The sequence below is a fragment of the Heteronotia binoei genome, chromosome 9 (assembly GCF_032191835.1).
Source record: "Heteronotia binoei isolate CCM8104 ecotype False Entrance Well chromosome 9, APGP_CSIRO_Hbin_v1, whole genome shotgun sequence".
NCBI classification, from domain to species: Eukaryota; Metazoa; Chordata; class Lepidosauria; order Squamata; family Gekkonidae; genus Heteronotia; species Heteronotia binoei.
In genome coordinates, this window is record NC_083231.1 from 79,832,804 (window position 1) to 79,847,990 (window position 15,187).

The window sequence follows — 15,187 nt, forward strand, 5'->3', positions numbered from 1 at the left end:
TACAGACAGAGCATCACTTGCAGAGAAAGAAAGAAAGAAAGAAAGAAAGAAAGAAAGAAAGAAAGAAAGAAAGAAAGAAAGAAAGAAAGAAAGAAAGAAAGAAAGAAAGAAAGAAAGAAGGGGAGGGAGAAAAAAAATAGCCTTCCTCACCATCAGATGACCCCAGCCAGCAAAAATTCTGCCCAGGGGTCGTTTGGTAAAAAAAAAGCTACTGAAATGCCCACTCCCCACCCCTCCCGGCTGAAAAAAACACACACACCCTTTTTTGCCGCCCAGGCCTCCCAGGAATATCTCCCCAAAAGAACATACTGCAAGGCACACGAAAGAACACTTCATGGGTCTAAAGTGCCAGTGGATGCTAGCTTTTCTCTCAAACAGTGGGAGTGGGGGAGAAAGAAGGAGAGGCAGTCCAGCTCCTCTCTGCACAACACAGAGATGGGGCTGGGCTAGCTTTGGCTTTTCTTGTGACCCGGTACTGAGGCTTCCATGGCCCGGTCCCAGGTCATGACCCTGCAAATGGGGAGCACTGCTTAACCAATATATATCCAACTGTCTCTCAAAAAAAGAAGAAAGGTGGCCAGTGATGTTTGCTTCGTGTGTGTTATCTATCATCCTTACCAACTTTCTCTGCATGTCTCAAGGGAATTTAATAATTCTCAAATGTCAAAGCATAGTTAACACATACATGACCATGTTTCAGGTAGAGCAACATGTAGCCTTTAACACTTGTAATGAAATACTTATATCTATATCTTTAATTTTTTACTAAATAAAAAGCCAAACAATGATTTGGGGGTTGGCACTGTTTCTCTATGGCCGTTTTCGCACTCACGTTTTACTGGCACCACGACCATCCTGACGCCGGCGAATCTGCATGGCTTTCGCACCAGAAGCTCCGGCGCTCCCAGAAGCGCCGGCTACTTCCGTCGCTAAGCCAGCGCAAACGGAAATCGCAAAGATGCAGGAAAACGTTTGCGCTGGCTTAGCGACGGAAAGCGCCGGCGCTTCTGGGAGCGCCGGCGCTTCTGTTGCGAAATCCATGCAGATTCGCCGGCGTCAGGAGGGTCGTGGCGCCAGTAAAACGTGAGTGCGAAAACACCCTATGTAATGTATGCAAAGTAAGGTGAAAAGACAATAAAAAGAAACCAATATCATGGAAGTTCAAGAACATCAATGTTATTCTGTGTTATAGGAAAAATACAAAGCTTATTCCTAGAAATCAGGCTACTTGGTGCAAAATTGGAGTAATAATGTATTGTGCAAGAACTGGAATAGCGTACAAAGAGGCTTTATACACAGAGGTTGTCCCAAAGCTTTTCAGGAAACTGAGAGAGCCTGTTCCCTGTGTCATCTCAAGAATATTAGGCTAGGACAGAGGATTAGGAAGTTGAGAAAAATTAGTATGTCCATAATGTAGCCAAGAGGGAAGGTTACTCTTGGATAATATCACTATATTATCCAGGTTTGAGAAGTGTTCCACTGTCTCTTTCTGACTGTGTGCTCAGGGCCACTCCCTATCAGCAAATTAATGATATTGTGCTTTAAGGTCAGATTTGCATGTACAGCACATTCAGGTGGCCATTTGTAACACAAATAATGAAGTAAATAAAAATAAATAACCATGTGGCAGCAATGCCAGATAATAAGTGGTTGTGTGAAGCCACTTCAATTCCCCTCTCCTAGTTTTATTTTGTGGAGCTGTTGTTTTATTAGAAACAGCCACACATACATGATTGTATATGTGAATTGGGCTTAGTTTATAGTATGATGATGTACAGATTAAGTATATACTAAGCATCATGAACCATTTGATTTTTCTTCAGTTGTTATGAAATTCATATGGAAAGACTGATGGGAGTATTAGAGATTTCAGCAACTGAGTTAGAATGCATCATATAAATGAGTAATAAAGAAAATTATAAAGAAAATGTACCCCTTAAATCATCTTAGTACAGCAATAGGATATATTTATATACTCTACTACATCTATAAAAGTGTAATATATTAATATGATGACAGTGTTTTTTATTCAAACATTGAATGATTTATAAATATGCCAGCCAGTCATTTATGATTGCCTTTGAAGGAACAGTTGGTATCACTTCTAAGTTGTATTTATTTTCTCTTTGAGAGACTCCCTTTCAAAAACATCTTTGTCCTCTAGGTGAGCCAGAGCCTCTTGAACAGCAGAAACAACAAATTATCAATGAAGAAGGAACAGAATTGTTCTTATACAGAGGAAATGATGTTGAGTATTTTGTGTCCTCTAGTTCACCTTCTGGCTTGTACCAGCTGGAACTTTTGTCAACAGAGAAAGACACACACTTCAAAGTATATGCCACCACAACTCCAGAATCAGATCAACCATATCCTGAATTACCTTATGATCCAAGAGTTGATGTCACTTCTCTTGGACGTACAACTGTCACTTTGGCATGGAAACCAAGCCCCACAGCTTCATTGCTAAAGCAGCCAGTGCAATATTGTGTGGTTATTAATAAAGAACACAATTTCAAAAGTCTTTGTGCTGTTGAAGCTAAACAGAATGCTGATGATGCCTTCATGATGGCTCCCAAACCAGGTCTGGACTTCAGCCCCTTTGACTTTGCATATTTTGGATTTTCTTCCAACAGTAATTCTGGCAAGGAGCGTAGCTTTTTAAAATCTTCATCAAAGTTTGGGCGGCATATCTATTCCAAGCCCAAAGTTGACCTGGAAAAAATATGTATAGGAAACAAAAACATCTTCACTGTGTCTGAACTAAAACCGGATACACAATATTACTTTGATATATTTGCCGTAAATGTTAACACAAATATGAGTACTGCCTATGTTGGCACTTTTGCAAGAACCAAAGAGGAGGCAAAGCAGAAGACAATTGATCTCAAAGATGGGAAAGTTACAGATGTGTTCATCAAAAGAAAGGGCTCTAAGTTTTTACGGTTTGCTCCAGTTTCATCACACCAAAAAGTTACATTCTTTGTTCATTCATGCCTTGATGCTGTACAAATCCAAGTCAGAAGAGATGGAAAGCTTCTCTTATCTCAAAATGTTGAAGGTGTCCGCCAGTTCCAACTTAGGGATAAGCCAAAAGCTAAATACCTCATTCGGCTGAAAGGAAATAAGAAAGGAGCCTCCATGTTGAAGATTTTGGCTACTACAAGGCCTAATAAGCAGTCATTTCCATCTCTTCCGGAAGATACAAGAATTAAAGCCTTTGATAAACTTCGCACTTGTTCTTCAGTCACAGTGGCCTGGTTAGGTACACAAGAAAGGAACAAATTTTGTATTTATAGGAAAGAGGTGGATGACAATTATAATGAGGAGCAAAAGAAAAGAGAGCAAAATCAGTGTCTGGGGCCAGACATGAGGAAGAAGTCTGAAAAAGTGCTTTGTAAATATTTTCACAGCCAGAACCTACAGAAGGCCGTTACCACAGAGACAATTAAAGGTCTGCAGCCTGGCAAATCCTACCTACTAGATGTTTATGTCATAGGACATGGAGGACACTCTGTGAAGTATCAGAGCAAATTGGTGAAAACAAGAAAATTCTGTTAGTAATGTTCAGTGGAACATTATCCAACATTAAACATACAGATTGACTACTTACAAAGCTGAGGAGTTGTGAACTGCATTGGTACTATGTAGAAAAGATAACATCTATATTTATGTTTACAAAAGTGATTGTGTGGAAGGGCTGAGCCTGGCAATCTTTGCTGGTATCTGACAGTTACGTTGTCATGCATCTGGTGGTCCATGTTTGATGCTCAGTAAGATATCCAAACAAGCAGGAAATTTCGAAGGAATTGCCCTTTTTGCTTTCATATTGCATGAAGTGCTTCTAAATTATTTCATTACTCAGAAAGCTGAGATGTAATTCAATCACATTATTATTCTACACAAGCAAACAGAATTCCCACACAGCCTCTATCTCTTTGTAGACTAGAGGATTATGTAAATTATTCTTGTTTGAAATGTCTATGTCCTCCATGAGTGTAAACTATTAAAAATTATCCCTGTTAAAAACACAGATCTAAAATAAGTATTAACTGGACTGGACATGTCAATTCTATTGCTAATGTAAATTCCTGTCTGGTTAATTTTAAATGTATGTATTTCATGTACAAAATTGTCAGACGCTATATTCCTGTACATAAAATTAAAATATTAGATTATATGTTCTTTTTTCATCCTGATGTTGTTAAATATGTCTATGTATTTGTAGAACTCTGAATACATTTTGAGTATTAGTAAACATGTTATATCCAAAGATCACTACAGTTAAGTTATCAATATCTCAGAAACTCCCAAGACTCTACAGATAAGGCACTGAATACAGTCGTCTTATCTTTTACGTTTGAACTTTTAACAGTTAATAAGATCAACTGCCTATGTAAGTATTAGGAGAATAAGTGCAATCCTAAACAGACTTACACCCTTCTAAACCCATGGATTTCAATTGATATAGAAGGTTGTAAGAGAGTTATAACTCCTAAACAGAATTCTGAAGTCAATGTCTTTGGGGGCATTGTGCTTAGAAGGGTATGCTAGGGTTGCCAATTCCCAGCTGGGGGCAAGGGATGCCCTGGTTTGAAGGCCTCCCCCCTGCTTTAGTGTTATCAGAAAGCAAGTGTATGTGGGGAAATGTCTGCTGGGTGCTCCATTATACCCTATGGAGTCTGATCCCTATAGGATATAATGGTGAATCAATCCGTGGGTATCTGGGGCTCTGTGGGGCTCTGTAGAGGCACCAGATTTTCAGCATAGCATCTGGTGCTTATTCTCAAACCGCACTCCCCATCACGTTTCAAAAAGATTGGACCGGGGAGTCCAATTCTATGAGCTCCAAAATAAATCCACCAATATTTCCAATGAAGGGAAGGTGTGCGATCCCTTTAAATGTTATGGCCAGAACTCTGTTCAGAGTTCAATCCTGCTTATCTAACCTTGCTCCTGGTTCTACCCCTAGTGTCCCCAGGTATTTCTTGAGTTGCATCTGGCAGCTCTAGGTGTAACATTGTTTAGGACTGTCCGGTAAGATTCCTAGTGAGGCTTTAAAAATATTGGGACCAAACTATTATTATGCATTAACAGAAAACAGGAGAAAGAAAACCCATTTTTTTTCTCCTGTTTTCTGTTAATGCATAATAATAACTTGACCCAATATTTTGGGTGTAATCCAGTGCTTAATTAAATGCATTAATATCCCATTGATTTAAACTGGATTTGATTTATTGCAGTTATGTTTTGGATTAAACCTAGTGATTTACAATATGAAGAACAAGTCACATACTTAATACACAAATGTCAGGAAGGCAGATGAGCTTTTTTCTATGCTTTTCATATAAATTAATCTGACTAAAAACAGATTTGAACCAGGTAGCCTTTTCATATATTTTTATGAGGACCAGTGCTAGCAATTATTTTTTCAGGCATTTTGAATTAGTCTACCAATCCCAACTGTAATTCCAAAAACACTTTGCCAAGTTCCATTTAATAAAATTGGATTGAAGTATGAAATGACCTACCTAGTAGCACTTTTACACATAACGAAAAATGAACTTTCAATCCCTTTTCAATGTCCCGTGCAAGTGGATTTTACTGTGTGAAGTGGTGACATCCACTCATAAATGAAAGTCCATTGAACCTGGATTAAAAGTACATTACTGAGTCCATCTGAAAAACCATGGAGGCTACAATCTTAAATGATCTTATTAGAAATTTAGAATCATTGAAATTCAGTGGAATTTACTTTTGAATAATAAGTAAACATTGTAAGTTAATAGTGTTACAGCCTTCTAAACCCATTAACTTCAGTATGGAGTTATATTGCAGTATCATCTTTTACTTACATCAAAGGGAATGTCACTAGGGGTGTGCATAAAAAATGGTATTTTTTAATTTGTATTTTGGTGGGGGTCGGGTGAAGGGTATTGGACCTGGAAACAAAAAATGAAGGGTTTTTGGATTGGATCTGGAAACTATCAATATTCCTGAATTCCAATACTGGTGTGGCATTTGGATTTGGGATTGTTTGGGAAATTTGAAACTTTTTGGCTCCATTGTATCTTATGCAGGCATTATAATCAATGGAGAATATATTTGAGGGTATTTAGGGGTCTGGGGGAGCTGTTTTTTGAGGCACAGGAACTAAATTTCACCTCAGAAGAACCTCCAAGTTTCAAATAGATTGCACAAGGGGTCCAATTCTATGGAATCCCAAAGAAGGTGCCTCCATCCTCCATTGTTTCCAACAAAAGGGGAAAGTAGCAAAAAAAGAAAAAGACAAGAAAGAAAGGGCAATAGAAGCCCAACAGAATCTAAATACCAGATAATTTGTTGCAACTGAAGGTGATGGGGCATTTTGCAAACCCAGTAGAATCAGTGCAGTGTACAGAGTTCTCAGCAGAATCCAGTGCTATTGTGGCAAAGCCAGCTCAACAGGACTAATGCCATGCACAAAATCATAATCCAAGCAAGGGGATTGGGTTGCAAACCCAGCAGAACCAGCACAATGTAGTGCCCAGCCAGCAAAACCTAGTGCCTCTGTGACAATGCCAGCTCCACAATGAATCCAAGCAAGGGAGGTTGCAAGTCCAGCAGAACCAGTACAATATACAGTGCCCAGCAGAACCTAGTGCCACTGTGGCACTGTCTGCTCAACAGAACTGATATATGTGATAGAATCACAAGCCAAACAAAGAGAAGTTGCAAGCCCAGCACAACCAGTTCAGTGTACAGAATGGTCAGCAGAACCCAATGCCACTGTGGCATTGCAAGCTTAAAAGGACTCATCTCAAAGAACAGACTCACAACAAGTTCAAACAAGGGGGGCAGATTTTGCAAGCTCTGCACAAGAGAATGGGAAGGGAACACAAAGAAATGAGGGCAAAGGAAGGGGTGGGAAACCTCTTGAAACTTACAATACTAGTTTGAAACTTACAACAGCCAGGGAAGCCCACATAAATGTCAAGACACAGAAACAAAAATGAAACCAAGTCTTGTGAGGAAAGGCTGAAGGAATTACATATGTTTAGCCTGGAGAGGAGACAACTGAGAGGTGATGTGATCACTACTGTCAAGTACTTTTAGGACTTATAGGTCATATAGAGGTTGGTGCGAAGTTGTTTTCTGTTGCCCCAGAAGGTTGAACTAGAACCAACAGATTGAAATTAAATCATAAGAGTTTTTGACTAAACATGAAGAACTTCCTGACAGTTGGAGAGGTTTCTTAGTAGAACAGGGTTCCTTGACAGGTGGTGGGTTTTCCTTTGGAGGTTTTTAAACAGAAGCTAGATGGCCATCTGACAGCAATTCTGATTCTTTGAATTAGGCAGTTCATGAGAAGGAGGGTAAGAAGGGTTGCATCAGTGCTTAGTTCTTGTGGCCATTTTTACATACCTAGGGAATACTGCTTGCCACTTTGGGGCCAGGCAGCAATTTTTCTCCAGGTCAATTTGGCCACAGGTCAGTTTGACCAGCGATTCTGGAGGATTTTTCAGGGCTTTTTTTGATCAGGAATACACAGGAATGCAGTTCCGACTGGCTTAGCGTCTGGCCTAATATGCAAATGAGTCCCTGCTGGACTTTTTCAACCAAAAAAAGTCCTTTGGGGGCCACCTTATGTGTAGGAAGAGATATTTGTGAATTTCCTGTATTGTGAAGGGGTTGGACTAGATGACCTTGGGGGTTTCTTCCAACTCTATTATTCCATGAAAAGAAAAAAAAAGTCTTCCCAGAAAATCCCAAATATATTTGAGATTTTTTCAAATTTTTTTCTGGTTTTCCTCAAATCCCAGATATCTTTGAGATGCTGAAATATACTTCCAGCTTGGGTGTATCTCAATGTACACTCCTAAATGTCAGTGAATTCAATGGGGCTTCCATGTAAGTCAATATTTCGTATTTGGGATGTTAGCAGATTTCCCTTTGGTTCAAAATTTGATGATTCAATTAGACAATATTCTTGTAGCATAATACAATTTTAAGATGTATTAAAATTAGCAGGTCTCCAAATATTTAAATTGCATAGTTTTGGAGTTGCAATCAAAATATGCTTACCTGTAAGTAAGCTGTAGTTTCCAATTGGACTTCCGATTTATCTCAATACAAGATTTCACAATAGAACTGGGCATCCTAGTCACAATGAAACACTTTAAAGTCCTATGGCTTTCCCTGGGAGAATTGAACATACTTTAAAATCTCATATTGGGATAACTGGACTTTGGCTGGATCATGCCATTTATTATGAACCTCTTTAATGTAGAAATAAAATTAATATAAAAGGCCAGTTATATATAAATTAAAAATATAACTTGGAACTGGAACTATACATGCATATACTAGTCACTATACAACCTGTTGAAGTGAGACTTATTTTTGAAATGTTATTTTTCTAGACTGGCTTACAAATTGACTTCTTCCTTTAGCTATATGCAATAAACATTTACTACTTTTAGTATTCCTCTTCCTCCCTCCTGGACTCATGACCTTCCTGCAAAAGTGATATGACCCACAGTTTGAGATCTACTAGCATACACAAAAATATGCTTCATTCACTGAGATGACTGGAATTTTCCTTAGATACTGGTGTGGAAGAAGGAGGGAGGAGGGAAGAAGCCTGGGGCTCTTTCTTCCATAAGCTAAGCATGAAGTTATATGAAGCTTGTATATTCTTAGCCAAAGCATTGGACCTACTCAGAATGGCTTTTCCAGTACTTATTACCTGAGATGTTTTTAACTGGAGATGCTAATCAAACCTATTTGGGAACATCCTCATAAAACAAACCACAAAAGTAGAATCTTAAATAAGAATTGATTTTTCCTGTTAGCTGATACCTTTTTGGAGTTTAAGTAAGGGTTAATTTCTATTATAGTTGGCAAGGATGGAAATAAGAATAGAACCCAGTTTCACTACAGTTTCAATCACTGAAAACTGAGTATCTTGTTCAAAGTGTGATAGTGATGGAATCTATTGTTTGCCAGATCCCTCCTACTTGATTTCAACTGAAGATGTTATAAATCATTGGGTGAGAAGGATATCTTGGTTTTCCTAAACCCACTTTCAGTGCCAAACTAGCATGCACTTCATTCTATCACATCACTTAATATTATCTCTGGCTGTTGTGGTTATCATGTGTGACATCTGGTGTAAATACAGAATCATGTAGATGGAATGTCATTCCCTTGAAGTTCGTGGCAAAATTCCCATTGATTTTAATGGAGCCAATGTTTTACACTTGGACTTTGTCTTTGGGAGCACATTCAGTGTCTGAGGAGGTTCCAGTTCAATATGCATATTACAGCCAGGATGTGACATATTGATTCTATAAAGCACAGAATAAGTCATAGGACACTTCTAAACAGAAGAGAAAGTGTGTAGTTTGGAGTTTAATACCAGTCTGTCTTGCTCTTTGGAATCCTGTGGTATTCTTTATTTAGTTCGTTCATATATAGTTATATCCCATTTCTTACCCAAGTATTTTTGAGACAGCTTGAAGCATGGACTATCTCACACAGCAAAGAACTTGAATTGCATTGTTAAGGTGCCTGTTTTGTCTGCTAACCAGTTTTCTAGACAGCGATATGACCAGTTTAATATTTGCTTGAAAACACATAGGGTTGGATCCAGCCAGCATTTTCACTCAGCCTGAGCCAATTTCTCTCTTTACTGCAACCCCCATTCCACATGGCTTTTGTCCATGGAGGTCCTGTGATCCCCAGGTTGTTCTTTTTGGTGGTGGAAAGAAATCCCTTTCTCCCTTTTTCACTGGTGAAAAAGCTGGTTGCTTCCAATCCACCATTAAGTTATATGTAGTGATGGGCACTGTCATAGAATTTCATGGTGTTCCAGAGTCACAGTTGCTTACAATGACAAATCCAGTTCTATCATGAGTTCACACCTGCATTGCAGGAGTCTATTGCATAAGTATAGCATCTTATTGTCTACATCAACTAGTCACAGGTGGCAAAGTACATTACAAGGGAGTGGATCCAGGTGGGTAGCCATGTTGGTCTGAAGCAATAGAACAAAGTTTGAGTCCAGTGGCACCTTTAAGACCAACAATGTCTTATTGAAGGTATGAGCTTTCATGTGCACACACACTTCTTCAGATATAATTAAATGGAATAAAACCATTCCAACTTATAGGCAGAGGCTGAACAGCAAATTAGCATATAACATGATTTTGAGACAAAACAGCAATAACAGCTTAAGTGTCTAGTGTCAACAGCTGTATGGATTTAATTAAGGGGGAACAACTGTTGAAGCCATAAATATGTCAAAATGTGTAAGAGAATCCTTTCCAATTGTGAAAGGGGGTGGTATATGATGTAGGGCTTAAGTATGGTACACATGCACTTTCCAGCCTCTTTATGATATGCCAGGACATGTGGAAAAATCCAAATAAAGTGTTGCAAAAGGAAAGGACAAGTATGTGAGGAGCAATGTACACTTCCAGATAAGTTGACAGTTAAAATTTAACTAAAATAGTATTTCTTTAAATTAAAAAAAAACCCAGCAAGAAACATTCTGTATTCTTTTTCAAATTCCAAGGAGAGACTTTTTTTCCCAATTACAGGAAGACTTTGTCTCTATTCATCAATAAACAGCCTATTTACATGTTGATTTAGGCCAAGGATACATGGATACCTGAAAATATATTTGGCACAGTCCACAACCTCCACTGTCAGTAGGCATTTCTGATTCCATACTACCAACAACAGGATCTACAGATTACTAAATTAATTGTAAAGAACCATATTGAGAACCATTGTAAGAGAACCATATTGTTTATATAGATTGCTGTAGTATGACAACAGAATGAAGCCTTTTGTCTTGCAAAATAGTTCTAGTCAGTATATGTATGTGTTAACTCAAGTTTCTAAGTAATAGAAAATACTGCACTTTTTGCAGCAGTTTTCTTGCATAATACTTCAGAAAGCTTCTTATATATGTTGCTGACCACAGCTCAGTAACGCTGGTCTCTGTTTCTTCGTCATATCTGTAGTTAGTTAGTAAGGTGGGAGAGCAAAAGTTGAACAAATTATATTCATTATTAATATTTGACTCTGAGGAAATTCTATTTGTTATGCAAGGTTGATGCCTAGCATACTGTTGGCAATAAAAAAATAATTTCAAGACAATCTCTCTCTCTTTTTTAATCACGTGTGTATCATGAATTTCTTCCAAGGAGCTTCCAAAGATGCTCAGGCTGATGTGCATTTAGCCCCTTAATACTCATAATACTCATGTTGCATGCATCAGGCTAAAAGTTAGTGACTAGGACAAGGGATCATACAGTGAGTTTTACAACCAGGGAAGAATTTTGATCCAAATCATTGATCCAACTCCAACACTCTAGGTTTTATAACACAGCCTCTCACTGTTAAGAGACAATACACATTTCTTCATCCAAAATACTGCTTTTGGTGTCTTTCCAATAGTCATATCACAAAATTTAAAGCTGCTAGTGTTATTCCAAATGTAATTACCATATGGATTGTGGGTGTATGTATGGTATGGACATACATTTTGCTGATCAATGGCAAAACCCCCATGCCTCTACTGCTCCTCTGCTGTTCCTCTCCCGGTTTTTTTTTGGTGAGAACAATAAAACACTTGCCAGACTACATAGATGCCATGCACCTGATGAAGGGAATCCGAATCACCCATGCAATAGAGCTACCCCAAAGACAGATCAGTGAAAACAGGGACATTTCCAAAAGCAATACTACTTTCATCCCTGTAACCTGGAAATTAATATTTCATTAGTGATAGATTTTGGAGAATGAATGCATTGAGTATTCATTATTCCTAAGAAAACCTTAAGTATTGTACCAGGAGAATTAATATAAAGTGAGGTTTTTACTATGTGAAAATATCTCTTTACTCAAGACCTCTATAAGATTAAAATATTTAGTTCAGGGGTGGCCAAACTCGCTTAATGTAAGAGTCACTAGAATAAACTTCAGATGTTTGAGAGCTGCAAAACATTAAGTTTAAGTTTATTTCAATTTATATCCCGCCCTTCCCACCGAAGTGGCTTAGGGTGGCTCACAGCAACAACAAATATTGCACACATGTCTTTCTTAAAATTCTTAATATTTTCTTTGCACAGAAAGATAAAATACATATGTGTGCACTTTACAACACAACAATGCTGGAAGGAGACTTTTTAAAAAACAAAAGCTGGAAATAACAGTCCCCATAAGACCAGCATAGGAAAAGTTTAGGGAATTATTTTTTCGCACCGGTGGGAGTAGGAAAACACAATGTACCACATAAATCACTGACCATTCTGCATCATTATGCATCTCTCTTTGCCTTGACAGCAAGGTTAGTAAATGCAACTTCTGCAAGAGCTATGAAACTAAGGGGGAACCCTGCACCACCTTCTTTAATTCTGTCCCACCTTCCAGTGGCTCCCTCATCTCTTGCACTCTGTTTCCCCACTCTGGGTCTCCAGGTGACCTCTGCAGTACAGGAGAAGAGCTTGCAAACCTGCCTATTTTCCACCCCCCCTCCATTTCACACATGGTGGAAATATTTGCCTACCTATGGGTCAGCACTCAGAGGTTGACTGAGGTCCCAATGCTAAGCAAGCTTACTTTAGAATAAACCTGCATTAAGTTCCTCCTTGACTTCTGGATGCTGCACAATATGGTGAAAGAGCCACTTGTGGCTCCCCAGCCACAGTTTGGTCACTCCTGATTTAGTCTGATCGCAGCTTGCCTGATCAGAGAGCAGGAAAATAAAAGGTACACTATCCAAAATATCACTGTTTTGGATCCATCCATCTTTTTCACTCAATATCAACCAGTTTCCCTCTTACTACAGCCCCGTTTCACATGGCTTTTGTTCATGCAAGTCCCATGACTGCCAAAATAATTTTGTTTCAGTGGTCAAAGGGAATGTACTCCTCCCTTTTTCAACAATGGAAGAGCTGGCTGGTTCCAACCCATTGTGTGATAAATTGGTTTGGAAAATCCAATCATCATACATGTTACACAGGAAAGTGAAACTCTTGATGGTTCCTAGCCAATTGGGCATTGGGGAAATTGCTTTGGAACTCAAATAGAGATCCTCCTGGACCTTGAACAAACAAGCAAAAGTTGAGCCTCCCCAACAGAAAACTTCAGAAGTTCAGTTGTTCTTGTTTTAATGTATTTGTCAATGTTTCTGAACACATATAATTTGATTGGTACTGTGATAAATTTGATTCAAACTATTCTAGTATTTGGTTCCAAGGGGAAAAGCTGCAGAAAGAACTCAGCCAGAAACAATTTTTAAAAACCTTTCCTAACTCTTACAGCTTGACAAATATTTTTACTTGGAAATAAACCTCTCTGAATTCAGTGGGATTCACTGCTAAGTGTGTTTAGGAGCAGAGCAGATTTGCATACATTTATGCAGTCCTGAGCAGAAGGAAAGCTGCTCTCATTGTAATTATATTTTGTTGGGAGATGATTCAGCAGCAGGATTAGTCCCCTCCTACTATCCACTGCTTCCACCATGGCCATAGCTGCCACCAGGTTTTATTCCACAGAAAGCAATTCAGCTGCTTTTCACAAAGAACTAGTCTTCAAGCTCCTTCCAAGCACCTTCCATTAAGTGGTTTATTTTGGTCTTGAACTTACATATCAAACCGCTGATATTTGGGGCTGCTGCTTGTGAGCACTATATCAACCATTAACCCCTCTCCCCTGCATGTTTACTGCATTAGGTGTATGGAACTCCCCCAATACATTTGACTGGCACCTAGACTTCCTAAATTCAGCAATTTAGCTAGCTGCACCACATTGGAATATACTGTTGAACAATGAAGAACTGAGATTTGAATATTCATACATTTATGCATATTATATTTGCTAACCTGCTGTGGCAAATCAGTTTGAATGTGTAAGAACTCAACTGCAATACGTTTCCTGAAATAAAACAACAACACCATCTAGACATCTTTTTTGTGTGCGTTGTTGAAGGAATAAATGCTTATACGGCAATCTGTATTCCATTGGTATATTTGACAGAGCTGTGCACCCTCCCAGTAAAGAAAATTGGAAAGGATTTATGTGAAAGGTATACTGCATTTTTTCCAAGAATGCATTAAATTCTTAAATGATATTGTTTCTACTCATCTATGAACTGCATTCTGTGGAATAAAACCAACCACTGAACACCATTTGTCTCCTCTGTTTCCTTGTTCCACATCTACAGTAGAACCTTCTTGTAGGTTTATGTTAAATGCATAGAGAAATTCCTGAGGCTGGCAAAGAAAATATTTGATAAGCTTTAGGGTGCCTCTGTTTACAAAAGGCTCCTGTACCATGATGGAAAGTTAAGAAGTACAGAAATACCTCTGAGGAGATTAATGTCTTCTTTTATGCCTTATTTAATTTCCCAGTGTTTGCTATTGCTTTAAATATTGTTTCTAGACTCTGGTTAATATTGAAATAACGCTGGGGAATGTGAACTCCCATCTTAGTTAACATGCCATTCTAGCAATGAGACTATAATTCAGATACTTTTGCTTAAAGTGAATGTGTCACAGGAGTATAAATCAGAATTCCTTGGGATGCTGGGACAGCCAGTGATTTCTTTTGAATCATAGAATCATAGAGTTGGAAGGGACCTCCAGGGTCATCTAGTCCAACCCCCTGCACAATGCAGGAAACCCACAAATACCTACCCCAAATCCCCCCCCCCCCCCGAGAAAGCCTGTTTCACTGAGGAATTGCTCTAATGGTCAGGAAGTTCTTCCTAATGTTGAGCTGGAAACTCTTTTGATTTAATTTCAACCCATTGGTTCTGGTCCTACTTTCTGGGGCCACAGAAAACAATTCCACACCATCCTCTATATGACAGCCCTTCAAGTACTTGAAGATGGTAATCATATCACCTCTCAGCCGCCTCCTGGGTCTTACCAGAGCAGAGTAAAGTGATACCATCACATCACGTGATCTGGACAGTATCTTTCTGTTGATACAGCCCAAAATTGCATTTGCCTTTTTAGCCACCGCATCACACTGTTGACTCATGTTCAGCATATTATCCACTAAGACCCCTAGATCCTTTTCACACAAACTACTGCTCAGACAAGACTCCCCCATCCTATAACCATGCATTGGATTTTTCTTACCTAAATGCAGAACTTTACATTTATCCCTGTTAAAATTCATTTTATTGATT

The 15,187-nt window shown here is 38.7% G+C and overlaps 1 protein-coding gene across 1 annotated transcript in view; it reads left to right on the forward strand.

Annotated features, from left to right (window-relative positions):
* NDNF (neuron derived neurotrophic factor) overlaps positions 1–4,190 on the forward strand; it is a 57,030-nt gene extending 52,840 nt beyond the window's left edge. The window contains exon 4 of the mRNA XM_060246843.1: positions 2,165–4,190. Coding sequence (XP_060102826.1) covers positions 2,165–3,558 — 1,394 coding nt within the window. The 3' untranslated portion in view covers positions 3,559–4,190. The remainder of the gene's footprint in view (positions 1–2,164) is intronic.
* Positions 4,191–15,187: the final 10,997 nt, after the last annotated feature.